General features: G+C 36.7%; 1 protein-coding gene across 1 annotated transcript; it reads right to left on the bottom strand.

The window, feature by feature from the left end:
• Positions 1-262: 262 nt before the first annotated feature.
• ppil2 (peptidylprolyl isomerase (cyclophilin)-like 2) lies at positions 263-13,375 on the bottom strand. Its single transcript, XM_055011082.1, has 6 exons — positions 13,223-13,375; positions 12,323-12,379; positions 5,801-5,873; positions 5,217-5,279; positions 3,736-3,878; positions 263-531 (listed from the first exon to the last, which is right to left on the bottom strand). The coding sequence occupies exons 1-6, from the start codon at positions 13,258-13,260 to the stop codon at positions 429-431; spliced, it is 477 nt and encodes a 158-aa protein (XP_054867057.1). The 5' UTR covers positions 13,261-13,375; the 3' UTR covers positions 263-428.
• Between the last annotated feature and the right edge of the window lie 232 nt (positions 13,376-13,607).

Below are 13,607 nucleotides of genomic sequence, written 5' to 3'. Positions count from 1 at the left end.
ATAAGACTTCTCTTCATTTTTCTCTTGGAGATTGCCAAAGTTTTGTTTGTTTCTTCTTATTCAAGGTTTCTTTAGCAGTTGGGAAAGGACTAGTTTTGATTCCAGCTTCTTCTACTCTGATTATTACAGCCCTGTAGCCTACAGCGCCACCTTCTGACAACACTACACAGCAGAGTTTGTTTGCTACAAAGCGGTTAATGGAAAGAAGAAACCGAGATTCACAGTGTGTCTCTGAAGGAACGCGAAAAAATGAGAACAAAACTTTATCTATGAAAAAATTTAGCTTTTATTTATAGATTCACAGGATGCAAGAAACACTATTGAGAGATGACAGATGATACAAAAACCTAAAGTATGGATGAAATTAACTCTGTTGGCGTTCAGGCTGACCAGTTAATTCAGACTGGTGAAGGTTGCATCTGTCAGTGCTACCAGGAGCTGAAGTCTCCGAAACTTGTCTTCCCTTTGGACTTCTTGGCTGCTGCTCCACTGGTGGACGGGCCACTGTCGTCTTCAGCCGCTGAACGTTTTCTGGAGGAGAACAAGCAGGACGTCAACACAGTCTAGATGTTATCTTGATCAATTATTGGCCTGTAAAATGTCCCAGAAGTCTTTAAAATGTCCTGACTGGTTGAAGCAGCAGTTCAAAACTCTAAAGTTACAATACTGTCACACTGGAGAAGATGGTGTTGAAGGTTTTGGCAAATTGGATTTAGGAGGTCTTGATTATTCTTGCAATTTTTCAAAGACCTTGAGGTCTTGAAACTTTTTGGAGTTCTTGAGGTATTTTAAGGATTTTGAAGCCTGAAAGCTTTAAGTTTTCAAGTGGTGAAAATTTTGATGGTCCTACAGATTTTTTAAGTACTTTAAGGTCTTCAACATCTTGGAAGTGTTTGTGGTTTTAAAGTTTTGGAGGATTTGGTGGCTCTTTAGGTTTTGGTGGTCTTGAAATTATTTGGAGGTGCTGAAGGTTTTGTAGGTCTTCAAAATTTCTGAGCTTCTGTGTCTTTGTAAGTTTAGATGTCTTTTAGGTTCTTGGAAGTTTTGGAGGTCTTAGGGCTTTTGAAGTCTTGAAATTTCTAAGGTTCTTGGAGTCCTGAAAGTTTTGTAAAATTCAAAGGCTTTGGATGTTTCGAAGGTCTTGGAAGACTTAATTTTTCAAAAAACAGCAACGATTTCGAAGACTTTCAAGTCTTTAGGTTTGGAGGTCTTATCTTTCAGGATTTGTAAGTTTTGGAGGTCTTAAAGATTTTTTAAGACGCGTGAGTTTTTGAAATCTTAAGTTTTGGGGGTTTTAAAGGAAGTTGAGTCTTGAAGGTGTTTGAAGTCTTAAAAGCTGGTAAGGATTTTTTGGTCTTTGTCATTTTTTAAAATTGCATGATTTTTGAGGTTTTTGAAGTCATAAGAGTTTTTGACAACTAGAAGATTCTCAAAATTTCAGAGGACTGGAAGGTTTTCAGGTCTTGAAAGCATTGGAGGTCTTTAATCTTTTAGGTTTTTAAAGCTTTGGAGGCCTTAAAGGTTGTTTTTGGGACTTGAATGTTTCTGATGTCTTAAAGGTTTTAGAGGTCCTAGAAGTTTTGAAGGTATTGATGGTTTTGAGATCTGGAAATTTATGGAGGTTTTGAAGGTTTTTGAGGTCTTGGACATGCCAGAGTTCTTGAATGCTTTAGAAGACTTCAGGGTTTTGGGTATTTTGATGTTTTTAAGGCTGTGGAATTTTGCAAGTTTCAGGGCTTTTGAGGACTTGACATTTCTAAGGTCCTTGGGGTCTTAAAATTTTACAAATCTCTAAGGTTTCGAATATTTTGAAGATGATGGTTTTTGAGGTCCGAAAAGTTTTGGAAGACTAAATTTTTTAAAAATAGCGATGATTTTCAAGACTTTCAGGACTTTCGGTTTGGAGGATTTTAATCTTTTAGATTTAAAAGTTTTTTAAGGTCATGAGAGTTTTTGAGATCTCAAGTATTTGAGGTTTTAAAGGAAGTTGAGTCTTGAAGGTATTCAAGGTCTTACAGACTGGTAAGCATTTTTTGGTCTTGGATTTTTTTTTTTTTTTTAATTTCAAGGTTTTTGAAGTCTTAAGGGTTTTGGACAACTTTATGATTCTGAAAGTTTTGGAAGGGTTTCAGGTCTTGAAACCTTTGGAAGTCTTTAATCTTTCAGGACTTGAAAGTTTTGGAAGTCTTCATGGTTTTTAAGGACTTGAAAGTTTTTAATTTCTTGAAGGTTTTTGAGATTTTGAGGTCCTAGAAGTTTTGAAGGTCTTGATAGTTTGGTTTTCTTGATATTTATGGACGTTTTGAAGGTTTCTGAGGTCTTGGAAATGCTTTAGTTCTTGAATGCTTTGTAGGGCTTCAGGGTTTTGGGTATTTTGGTATTTTTAAGGTTTTGGAAGTTGGAGGTCTTGAAGAAACGAATGATCAAAGTCAGCTTCTACACAAACTGTTCCTGCAGAACAAACATCAGGCAGCTAAAGACACTCAGTGACTTTCTCTCAGCTGTTTGTTGTTAAGCAGTAAATACTGCTCTGTCTGTCTGCTGTGAAGAGCTGCTTGAAGTTTTACTGTATATGAAAGAGGGGGTTTGGAAAGAGCAGCGAGACACAACAAAGGAGTTAATGTGCAGCTGGAAAACCAAAACACTGATCTAAAACTGGTCTGAAGAGCTGAAGAGTTGGGGATTAGGGCAGGTTCAAAACCCTTATTTGATGTAGGGAGAAGAATAAAAGTCATGTTGAGTCACAATTTAAGCAGAATAAATGGCCCAGACTATACTTAATGATTTATATTCATGCCAAATCATGTTTCTAGCATTGTAAGTCAATTTTAGAAGTACATAACAGTCATCGTCTTGGAAGTCCACACATGAAAAAGCTGCCCCATTAAAAGCTGATGAAACGCCAAACATGCCAGTTTTACACTGAACTGTCCTGGAAAATGAATAGCCTGTAATTTAAACCATTAATACTGACATGTTCTGCAAAATAAAATGAACACAATGTGGTGACAGGAGCAGGATGATGTTGGTTAACTCGTCAAGAGCCTCATCATCATCTCTGAACACACATTTTAGCCAAAGTACAACATCTCCAGTTAATGCACTCGAATTTTGGACAATGACAGTAATTTCAGTATCTCCACAACCGCTACAGGGTTCATACATTGTGTAAAGTGCACATCAGAAATGAATTCCAACATAAACCACCATAAAAACCTCTACGCGGCTAAATTTATTAGCGCTGAAGTACAAAAATCTACTGTTCTGATCTCTTCTGAGCGATGAAACTCAGCTATAAGGTGTAGGTTGTTCTGAATATTATTCCAAAACAAGAGAAAGTGAAGTGAAATGTCACATAATACAACACAATGTACCTAAACTCAGCAAAAATATGTTCCAGATAATAAACCTGAATTATCCCTGTGGGGAGAACTGGTAATCTTCTCCATAATTGGCAGTTTTTCACATTAGGATTCGACTCATTCTGCGTTGCTATGTCGCTACGCAATCATGTTTTATCATCCATTCATTACTGTCCTTTTTCACAAGTCGCTACCATCAGAATGGGAAAAAATATGCAGTAAACTTGCCTACTTTTTAATCCAAATTCTACCAACAGACTGGAGTAAATATTCAGGTTTATGCAGCTGTTACATACAGCACAGTGGTGCCAATGGATGAGTCACTTCTACATTAAAAGCAGAGCAGTTAATAGTATTCCAGTTGTGTCCTTACATTGTGGAGGGGTTGATGTATTTCCCAACACCTTCTTTGAAGGTCTTTGGCACCTGGTCCTCCTTGGCTTTCTTCAGGGCGATGCTGGCCTGCTGCTTCTCCTCCTCCTGCTTCTGAAGCTCCTTTTCTCGCTCTGCTGCAATCTGAAAGGCATAAATCCCGTAAATCCCCACAAGGGCAAACCAGATGCAAGGATGGAGAGGCTTCCTTAATAATCTGTACTATTGTGTTGACACGTTTCTGACATGCAGGTGTGAATCTTATCTGTAAGATGCAGGACAAAAAACCCTCTACACTTACAGTACCAGTGGTATCTTACCTGGACCAGAGTGAAACTGGGCGTTACACTCAGACATAAACAGTGTAAGCAGGCATTACGTGAGTAACGCGAGTTTGTTACTCTGTCTACTTGACTAGATGTGGATGATAGAACGATAGCGTTACATATTAGTGGCAGACATTTGGCCGAAGGATTCTTAAAGGTATTTGAGGTCCTGAAAGGTTCGCAAGATTTTTTGGTCTTGGAAGGTTTGGAGTTGTTGAGGGTTTGAAGAAAGGGCTGCAAATTCTGAATGGTTTCCTGAACCGGTTTATCGACACAAAATGAACACAACAGTCATAATTTTGCGTCCTGATATACATTACATAGCCAAAAGTATTTGCTCACCTACCTTGACTCGCATATGAACGTAAGTGACATCCCATTTCTAATCCATAGGGTTCAATATGACGTTGGTCCACCCTTTGCAGCTATAACAGCTTCAAGTCTTCTGGGAAGGCTGTCCACAAGGTTTAGGAGTGTGTTTATGGGAATTTTTGACCATTCTTCCAGAAGCAAATTTGTGAGGTCACACACTGATGTTGGACCAGAAGGTCTGGCTCTCAGTCTCCGCTCTAATTCATCCCAAAGGTGTTCTATCGGGTTGAGGTCAGGACTCTGTGCAGGCCAGTCAAGTTCATCCACACCAGACTCTGTCATCCATGTCTTTATGGACCTTGCTTTGTGCACTGGTGCACAGTCATGTTGGAAGAGGAAGGGGCCAGCTCCAAACTGTTCCCACAAAGTTGGGAGCATGTATATATATGTGTGTGTATATATATATATATATATATATATATATATATACATATATATGTGTGTATATATATATATATATATGTATATATATATATGTATATATGTATATGTATATATATATATATGTATATATGTATATGTATACATATATATATATATATACATATATATATATATATATATATATATATATATATACATATACATATATATATACATATATATACACATAAATATACATTAACCTCAGACAACTGTGCTTTAATACAGGGCCACTTTGCACTCTAAATACGCACACTGTGTAGAAAAGAAAAGTGCTTCTAGTGTCAATGCGCTACTAAAAATATTCTTGGTGCACTCTGAGGGGAGAACAAAATTAGTATGAAGTCAGAAAAATTCAAACCTCAGCATCAGCCTCTTCGTACGGGTCCACAAACACAGTCGTACTGATGATCTTGATCTCCGACTGTGAAACAGAAAGTCACTGTCAAATGATGTGTAAATGATAAAATACCTAAAATGTTAAGTTCTATCATAATCTGCCACACACTAAGATGGAAAATCAAGTTTCTGTGTACAGGAAGATGGTTTTTTTGAGCAGAATGACTTTTGGCATTGACATGAACCCAGAAAAAAATAAATGTAGCCGTCTTTGCTGTTTTCAAAGCACTTTTATGATGACATTTCTGGTTTGCAAACTGAACTTAGCGCCTCATTGGTATTTTGAGCTCGCCTTTTACTGGCCTCTGCTTCACTTCTAGTCTTAGCACCTGACCTTTAGATGATCCATGTAAGGGTCAAAACACTTGCTCCTTTCTGCTGTTTTTAATGTTAGCAATCTTGGAACTTTAACTGATTCTACACCTAAGCTCTGTAATTCCTTCTGGACCAGGAAGTCAGGTAAAGTTCAAACCTGCGAAACAAAATATAATTCAACAAACCAGTGTCTTCTGATTCTTACATTTAGAGGTGAAAGATAGACTCTACCTTCGGTTTGTCTGTTTTCGGATCACTCTCCACATTCTCCATAGCTGTGAGGGTCTCGAATCCACCGACAACCCTGTAGAAGAACAAAAGAAAGAAAGATATTTCATTTATTAAGATGACAAGTCCTCCATACATCCATGCAGCAGCAGGAGAGACCTGGTCGTCCCACTCAGGTCCCGGATCGCATTGATCTTCGACAGGGAAAATGAAATGAGGGCAGCACATCTGTCACAATGAAATATATAATGAAAATGTAATAATTAGAGACTTGAGGCTGCTGGATAAATTCACAGCCTGTGCAGCCATTTTTACCATTCAACACGACATGTCTGAAGTGGAGACTGATGTGGTCAATCATGACAAGAGTGCTGTGGGCTGATTTCAAGGAGCACGATGAAGCAGAGCTCAAATCCCTGCGAGGTTATCCGTCTAGATTTAGAGAAATGAACTTTATTTGACTCCACGGCCGACCTTCCATTGCAGGAAGGTGTGAGAGTTTAACAACGGAAACGTGTCAAAGAGCAGGGAAAAGACGTCATTCACGTGTGTGTGTTGCAGCAGGTAAGACGATGAAATACGATCCAGGAAGTTCAGTCTGAGGCCTTTTTGAAGACTGACACACTGGAGTCCTTTGAGGCATTAAGCTACCATGGCAGAAACAAGTTTGTAGTACCTATTTCAGGAAACGAGATTTAGAGACAGAGAAGTATTACAAACCGGACTTTTTACTGGCCACCGCCAACCAGTTTTCAATATAAAATACCATCAAGTCATTATTTCATCCTATTAGATCAGGGGTGTCAAACATGCGGCCCGTGGGCCAAAACTGGCCCTCCAGAGGGTCCAATCCGGCCTGCGGGACGACTTCATAAAGTGTAAAAACTACAGAATAAGACGCTAACTGCAAATTTTAAATTTGTAAGACTATAAATTTTAAATAATTTCTAGACCTTGACAAGTTGTGTTGATCATAAAGTAAAGTACTAGATTGCTCATTGTTCTTTTGTCATTTTGTGGCTCATTTTTGTAATATTTTGTCTTTTCTTTGTCTTTTTCTTGTCTGACTTTTGTTGTTTGTTTCCTTCTGGTCTGGCTTGTGTTTTTATCTTATTTTTGTCATTTTGTGTTTCGCTTTATTCGTTGTTTTAAGTATTGTTTTTGCCATTTTGTGGGGTTTTTTTTGTCTCACTTGTGTTTTTATTTTTTGTCGCTTTGTAACTTTTTTCTATAATTTTTTTTGTCTCTTTTCTGTTTTGTTTCGTGTCATTTGTCTCATTTTTTTTGTCATTCTGTTTCTTGCATTTGTCGTTTTGTCTCATTTTTGTAACATTTTGTCTTGTTTCTGTTGTTTTTTGTCTGACTTTTGTTTTCTCGTTTTTGTAATTTTGCATTTCTTTTTTGTCTCACTTGTGTTTTTTGTCTTATTTTTGCCATTTTGTGTTTTGCTTGATTCATTGTTTTGTGTATTGTTTTTGTTGTTTTGTGGGGGTTTTTGTCTCGCTTGTGTTTTCTGTCATTTTGTTTCTCTTTTGTCATTTTTTGTCTCGTTTGTGTCATTTGTGTAATTTTTTTGTCGTTTTTGTCATTTGACCATTTTTTTTGTCGATTTGTAAATTTTTTAATATCTTTTCTGTATCGTTTAGTGTCGTTTGTCTCATTTTATGGCATTTTGTTTCTCTCTTTTGACATTTTGTGCCCTGTTTTTTAATTCCTGAAATGTGAACATTTTCAGAATGTACTTTTTTTGCACTAAAACAAAGGGAAAAATTTGGAGTTGTCGTTATTTATAGGTTGCTATGTCATGATTTTACTGGTCCGGCCCACTTGAGATCAAATTGGGCTGAATGTGGCCCCTAAATTATAATGAGTTTGACACCCAAGTATTAGATATTTCTATAGATATTGCCATAATTCTTATATGAATTTTTGAGTTACAGCCCAACACTTTGGAGGAATTTGACCACCAAGCTCATCCTTGATTTTAAGTTTATGTTTGTGCCAAATATAAAGAAATTCCCTCAAGACATACCTGGGACATCGTGTTTACAACAATAGGATGGATGATAAAATCCAAAAACAGCCTACACATTTGAACCATATTATCATTCGAACACGGTTTTGTGGTCAACAAAGAATAAGAAAGGAGGACAGTCAATGAGAAATCAACAAGAGACTAAAGAAGGATGTTAAACTAAAGCCTCTCTGAGACCTGCACTTCTTTCTATTAATCTAACATGACAAGAGTCTAAACTACATGCAGTCACATTAACGAAGAGGTACATCCAAGCGACTGTACTTCGAGTTATGTGAATTGATTTGAGGAGAAGTCTTTCCACATTTCAGCACCAATATTAGTCCAAAAACCACTCTCATTCACGTTCTCCAATTTCTTATAAGCTGAAATGTCCTTAAAAATAAAACTTTACTGCAATGAAGACAGCGTCTGTAACAAATCAGTTTAAAAAGATTTACCAATAATAAACATAATCCAGGGTGAAATTTAGTTTGTTGCTTCCAGCTGTTTGTAGGAGTTTTTCCTCTGAGTTTATTAAATACCTACAGTACTAGGATTGATTTAGAGAAAGTTGTGCACATTTATGTATGTGGAACAACAGCAGCAACTTCATTAATTAATCATAAATTATCCCTGACAGGGAGACAGGACTGATGCATTAGGCCATTTGATGTACAGTCAAATATTTCATGCATGACAAATACTGAGCGTGCACAGTGGCTCTGTCATTGTGTCTGAACGAAGTCACGAGGAACAGTACTGTAAAAGTGACTTATATCTAAATGACTGATGAAGCAGCAATGTTGCAGCTCCTGTGTTTGCAAAGGGCTTAAATGAGAACAAGTGTTTGCTTTTAAATTAGTTAAATATTGCATTTCTCATTTATGAAAGTTGGAATAATCTAGACTCATTATTAAAAAAAAAGCCCCAACAACATAAATTATGAAAATCAAATCTATTTTACACCAAAGTTTATTTCAAAGCTACTAAAACAGCACACTACCATCATTTACAAGTCATGATTTATAGCTATATTAATCTTATGTATAACCGATTTCTTCTTTTTTTGACACTTGAAGACAACAAATTTCATGTGTAGAACATGACTAACATATCATCAGATATTTTTCTTTTTTTTTTTGATCGAACAAACTTAACAGCAAACAGTTGCTTACTTGAATACCTAACAGATGTGGAGCAACAATATTCATTTGGAGTCATCGGATGAATTTAAGTGCAACATTAACTCTCTTTATGTTCTGTTTTTGGTCTCAACAAACTCTTGAGAAAAATATCAGCCTCTTTAGCTACTAAACACCATTCCTGACCAGCTAGTTTCCAACGTTATCTGCTGTGGAGTCGGTTTTAAGAGTTGTTTTACTGAAAAAAGCTCACTTCTGCAGACAAAATGAAGTGATAAGAGTGGCAAGAGTGAAGTAAAATGGTGAGTTTGTGATTTAGGGAGCTAAACAAGGAGCTGAAATGCACTGTAAAGCTACTTCTTCAGCTATTACTACTCCCTGTTCATCACTGTAAGCAACCCTTTTATGTTGTCAAAATGTGAGTGACAATAATTTTGATCGCAGCTGCTTTATGGCTGCAGTGCTGCAACCTAGCTGATTAAAAATCAATAAAGTGCCTCATTCTTAAAGTCACATAAGATGAAGAACAAACCGCTTTTTATTGGTTTGAGTGTGAAACAAACCCATGTGCAACCATCTCTTGGTTTCTATATACCAGAGTATGTCATTTACTGGCTAAGGGATTTGTGCAGACCTCATTATATTCCTCAGTCAACAGTGAGCACGGGTTTCAGTTAAAAGCAAACATTTATAGCGCTTCTTATCAGCACATTGGCTTTATGGTGTAAACACAGCAGAGAAAACAGCCAGCAAAGATATAGCGTCTGTCAAAGGCTGAGGGGAAAGAGGCGATCTGTTAGCGAGTCCCCTGCTGCAGAGCACTTAAAGAAGTTGCTCTCGGTTTGCACTTTAAACTGCAAACTCTTTATCCAGCTGCTCCAGTGGGGGACCCTGTTGGCATGTGGAGAGAGCATTCACATGCTATCAGTAAACAGCTAGCGGGGGATGCTTTTTGGTCACATGTGCTCGGCTTCCACATGTTCAGACCAGCGGCGGAGCACCCACACTTACCGACTCACTGACCCCACGATATCAGCAAATCTACCAGAGCAACACTTTGTGTTTCAAAACTTTCAGCTCACTTCAAACTGCAGTTTTCTTTTATCAAGGACTGTCATCTCAAGCCTCTTTCCCACATTCATTTTAAGATCTAAATGGTCAGGAACTTTTAAAAAAAAGTCTTAGAGGACTTTCAAGCAATTTCGAGATCGAAAGCTGTGATATTTCCACAAAAAGCTGACAAAATTATCTGGACAACAGGTGTCTGAAATGTGGATAAAAAGCCTCTCTAAAGGTAAACTGATCTATTGTTAAATAATCAATTTTCAGAAAAAATGTTTGAGAAATTGGTGCTGGATAAAACCACAGAGCCAGGTGTCTGATTAGTCTCTTGTCGGGTTAGCCAAAACAAAGTCCTTTGCATATTAATGCAAAAATGATATAAAAATCCAATACTGCCATTAAAGCAGTTCTTTTCATCGTTTTTCAGGATTACACAATTAAATCTGCGTTGATGTGCAACTAATGTACACCAAGTTTAATTGTTTTGCGGAGAGTTGTCAAAACATTTCAGCTTCTCAAAGCAGTTTCTCCTGCTTTTCTTTGCCATGGATTATAGTTGAGCACTGTTTTTTGACATTTCAAAGACCCAACAAATAACCATGAAGAGGAAAAAATGGATGGTTCTTAAAGTGGCCTAGTGCAAAACAAGGAATATTACAGAGAGTTAGATCCACCACAGTATGAAATTAGCATTAGCATAGAAAAAGAAAGTCAACATTTAAAGGTCCAGTCATGCAGGAAAAAGACCTCTGTCGGAACACCAAAACTAGTTTTTCTGTTCATATCCTGAAAAATTACAGTACCACGCTGGCCTAAGATTATTTCTGCTTGTTTATAAAGTAGAATGAATAAAATTTTTTGTCAAAATAGTTTGTTTTTGAAGTGTCTTGGTTGCCTTGGGGTTTAAGGCACTGACCATGAAGTGCAGCATCACTGATCCAAGTCCAGCAAGAGAATTTTGTTGAATCTTGTTTCCCTTCTTTCCCTCTCTCTTTATCTTTTTACAAGTGTTCGACAAACAACATAAGACATTTAAAGATGTCACTTTGGGAATTATGACGGGCATTTTTTAATACACTAAATATTTTAATGAGTTAATAAAACAAAATAGCTGAATCACTGATTAAAATTGGTGAAAACAGCAGCTTTCAAGCTTAAAGGAACAGACTAATTTCAACTTAACAGAAAAGATTTAGGATATAATGGCACATTTTGCTACTAGATTCTGTTGACTACATTTTTAAAATCTCTCTTAATATCTGTGATTTTCCAGTGTAGTTTTCCTCTATCTTATGGAATTAAATATGCAACTGAACAGGGCTGTGTGACAAGCTGATTTGTGACAAAAGCTTCTCAAATATAAGTCAAGTATTGGAATAATAACTGAAAATAGAAACGCGTATATGAGGTCAGAGAAAATTTATTTGGCTGTCCTTTACCATCATATTAACTGAAAAATTTCTGTCTGTCAAGTATTTACATATTTTACATTATCTATAGATCAGTTTAAGGAAAGCTGCACCATTGTTCCCATTAAATGTGAAATGACTATAGTCTGCAAAGTATAAAAAGCTGCATTTGGGGTTAAACCAGAACCTTTTTAAGTGTTTTGACCATGTGAAGAGTGAGTCACTTGAAAGCAACCTGAATATTTTTAGATGACGGCTGAAGCTTTCTCCAAAAGACGACCATTTAAGATCATGCTCAGCTCAGCTCAGCAGACAGAGAGCAGGACATTAGTTAAGGTTCAGCTTCTGTTAAATTTTTCACTGCTTTCAGCCAGAAGTCAGACTGAAAGCCTAAATACGTTTCACTGTCTGGAGCTTCAAAAGGAATCGAATGTGTAATAAAGAATTAAAAAACAAACAAACAAAAAAAAAAAAAACAGGATGAGAAAGTGAGATGCAAACTCAGGGAAGACTCAGAGGAAGAAGTTTAGTAAACGGCACCAAACTCTCTGGTGCTCATTGGGACGGTCGCCTTTCAAAATGAACTACACAAACAAACAGAAGGCTGAATAGGCAGTAAAAGAACACTGGTGCATTATGTCTATAACAAACCATTCATATTGCATGGTTATAATGCATTTCAGGTCTCATTCACCCTGTATATCTCTGTACATTTCGTAAATCTTACACTTGTTGCTTTTTGCACTTCTGGTGTAGATGCCAAACTGCATGTCGTAATGACAGTAGAGTTGAATCTAATCTAATCTAAAAAGCTGGCAAAGCAGTTAATTTAGAAACGACTGAACACACAAAAAAGTGTTTTAACACTTACGGAAGAAAAGAACACAAAGTTTACCTGCCAAACACTGTGTGCTTCCTGTCGAGGTAGGTGCAAGACCGGAATGTGATGAAGCTGAGAGAAAAACGGAACAAAAGCAGTGTCTTATTAGCACAAAACAGAATTTAGTTCACAAATATGTGAAAACTATTGCAGGGACGGAAAAGAAAACAAGATAATCAGTAAAAAAAAAAAAAAAACTTCAAAAGAGTCATGTCTTTCAGGAATAAAAGCCACATCGGTTGGCATAAGTTTAACTAAATATACAAAATAACTAAAAAAGGCACATTTATGAGGGTTAAGATTAAGCAAGAATAACAATGGTGACGGCTCCTCCATTCTTTTTATCATTTATAAGCAGCAGATAAACATAATAAATCGTCTTTGAGGTGTGAAAAACTACTTTAACTTCTCTTATAAAGACATATTTTATTATTGTGTCATCTATTACTTGTTTCATTAACATTTATAAAAGAAAGGTGGTTTAAATAAAGCATTATCAAGGATGAAACAAACAGAAAACAGTTTACTTTTGCTATATTTGTGCTTTTAAGGTAAATTATCCCTCAAAAAAAAAAAACTTTTTAGGTTTATACTTTTCTTTCAGGGGACAAGTTCAAATGTTCAGGTTTCTTTTTCTGCTATAAAAATGCCATATTTTTCTGACTAAATGCCAAAAAAAGCAAATGCTGTAAGTGTGCATTCAATATATGCAACACATTTTTCACGTCTTATTCACCTGTGGGGCCTCAGCAAAGAAATCAAAGGAACAAAGAGACAGAGAAAAACAAAACACAATTCTCTGTTGGCTGACTTTCCCAGCACAGAGCGACGGTTAAAAGTTTAGCAAAGAGTGCTTTTTTTTTTTTTTTTTTTTTTTTTTTTTTTTTTTTAAATAAAAAAAAAAGCATTTCTTACAACTGAGACTTGTTGGTGTTTGGACCTGAGTTGGCCATGCTGAGAACCCCCCGGCCGGTGTGAGATAAGTTCGGCCGAAACTCATCCTTGAAAGGTTTCCCCCAGAAAGACTCGCCACCTGGGAATGAAGACAGACAAAGGGAGAGAGAGATGCAAAAGGACAGAAAATTATGTAGATATTCTATTAAAAATCAGCTGCTTGGCGAGGCTAAGTCTCAAGTCAGGCGAGCCAATCAAGTCTTTTTAAGTTTAAAGTACATTAGGTCAGATATTTGAGAGAAAAGTCCATGTCCACATCCTTTCAGACAAGTCAAAATCAAGCCTTTAGTCAAAGTCAATCAAGACGAGTCCAAGTCCTAAGTCTGTTAGAGCAAGTATGAAGTGT

Source organism: Amphiprion ocellaris, chromosome 6 (assembly GCF_022539595.1).
Source record: "Amphiprion ocellaris isolate individual 3 ecotype Okinawa chromosome 6, ASM2253959v1, whole genome shotgun sequence".
In the NCBI taxonomy this organism is placed as follows: Eukaryota; Metazoa; Chordata; class Actinopteri; family Pomacentridae; genus Amphiprion; species Amphiprion ocellaris.
This window is presented reverse-complemented; position numbering and strand designations above follow the sequence as displayed.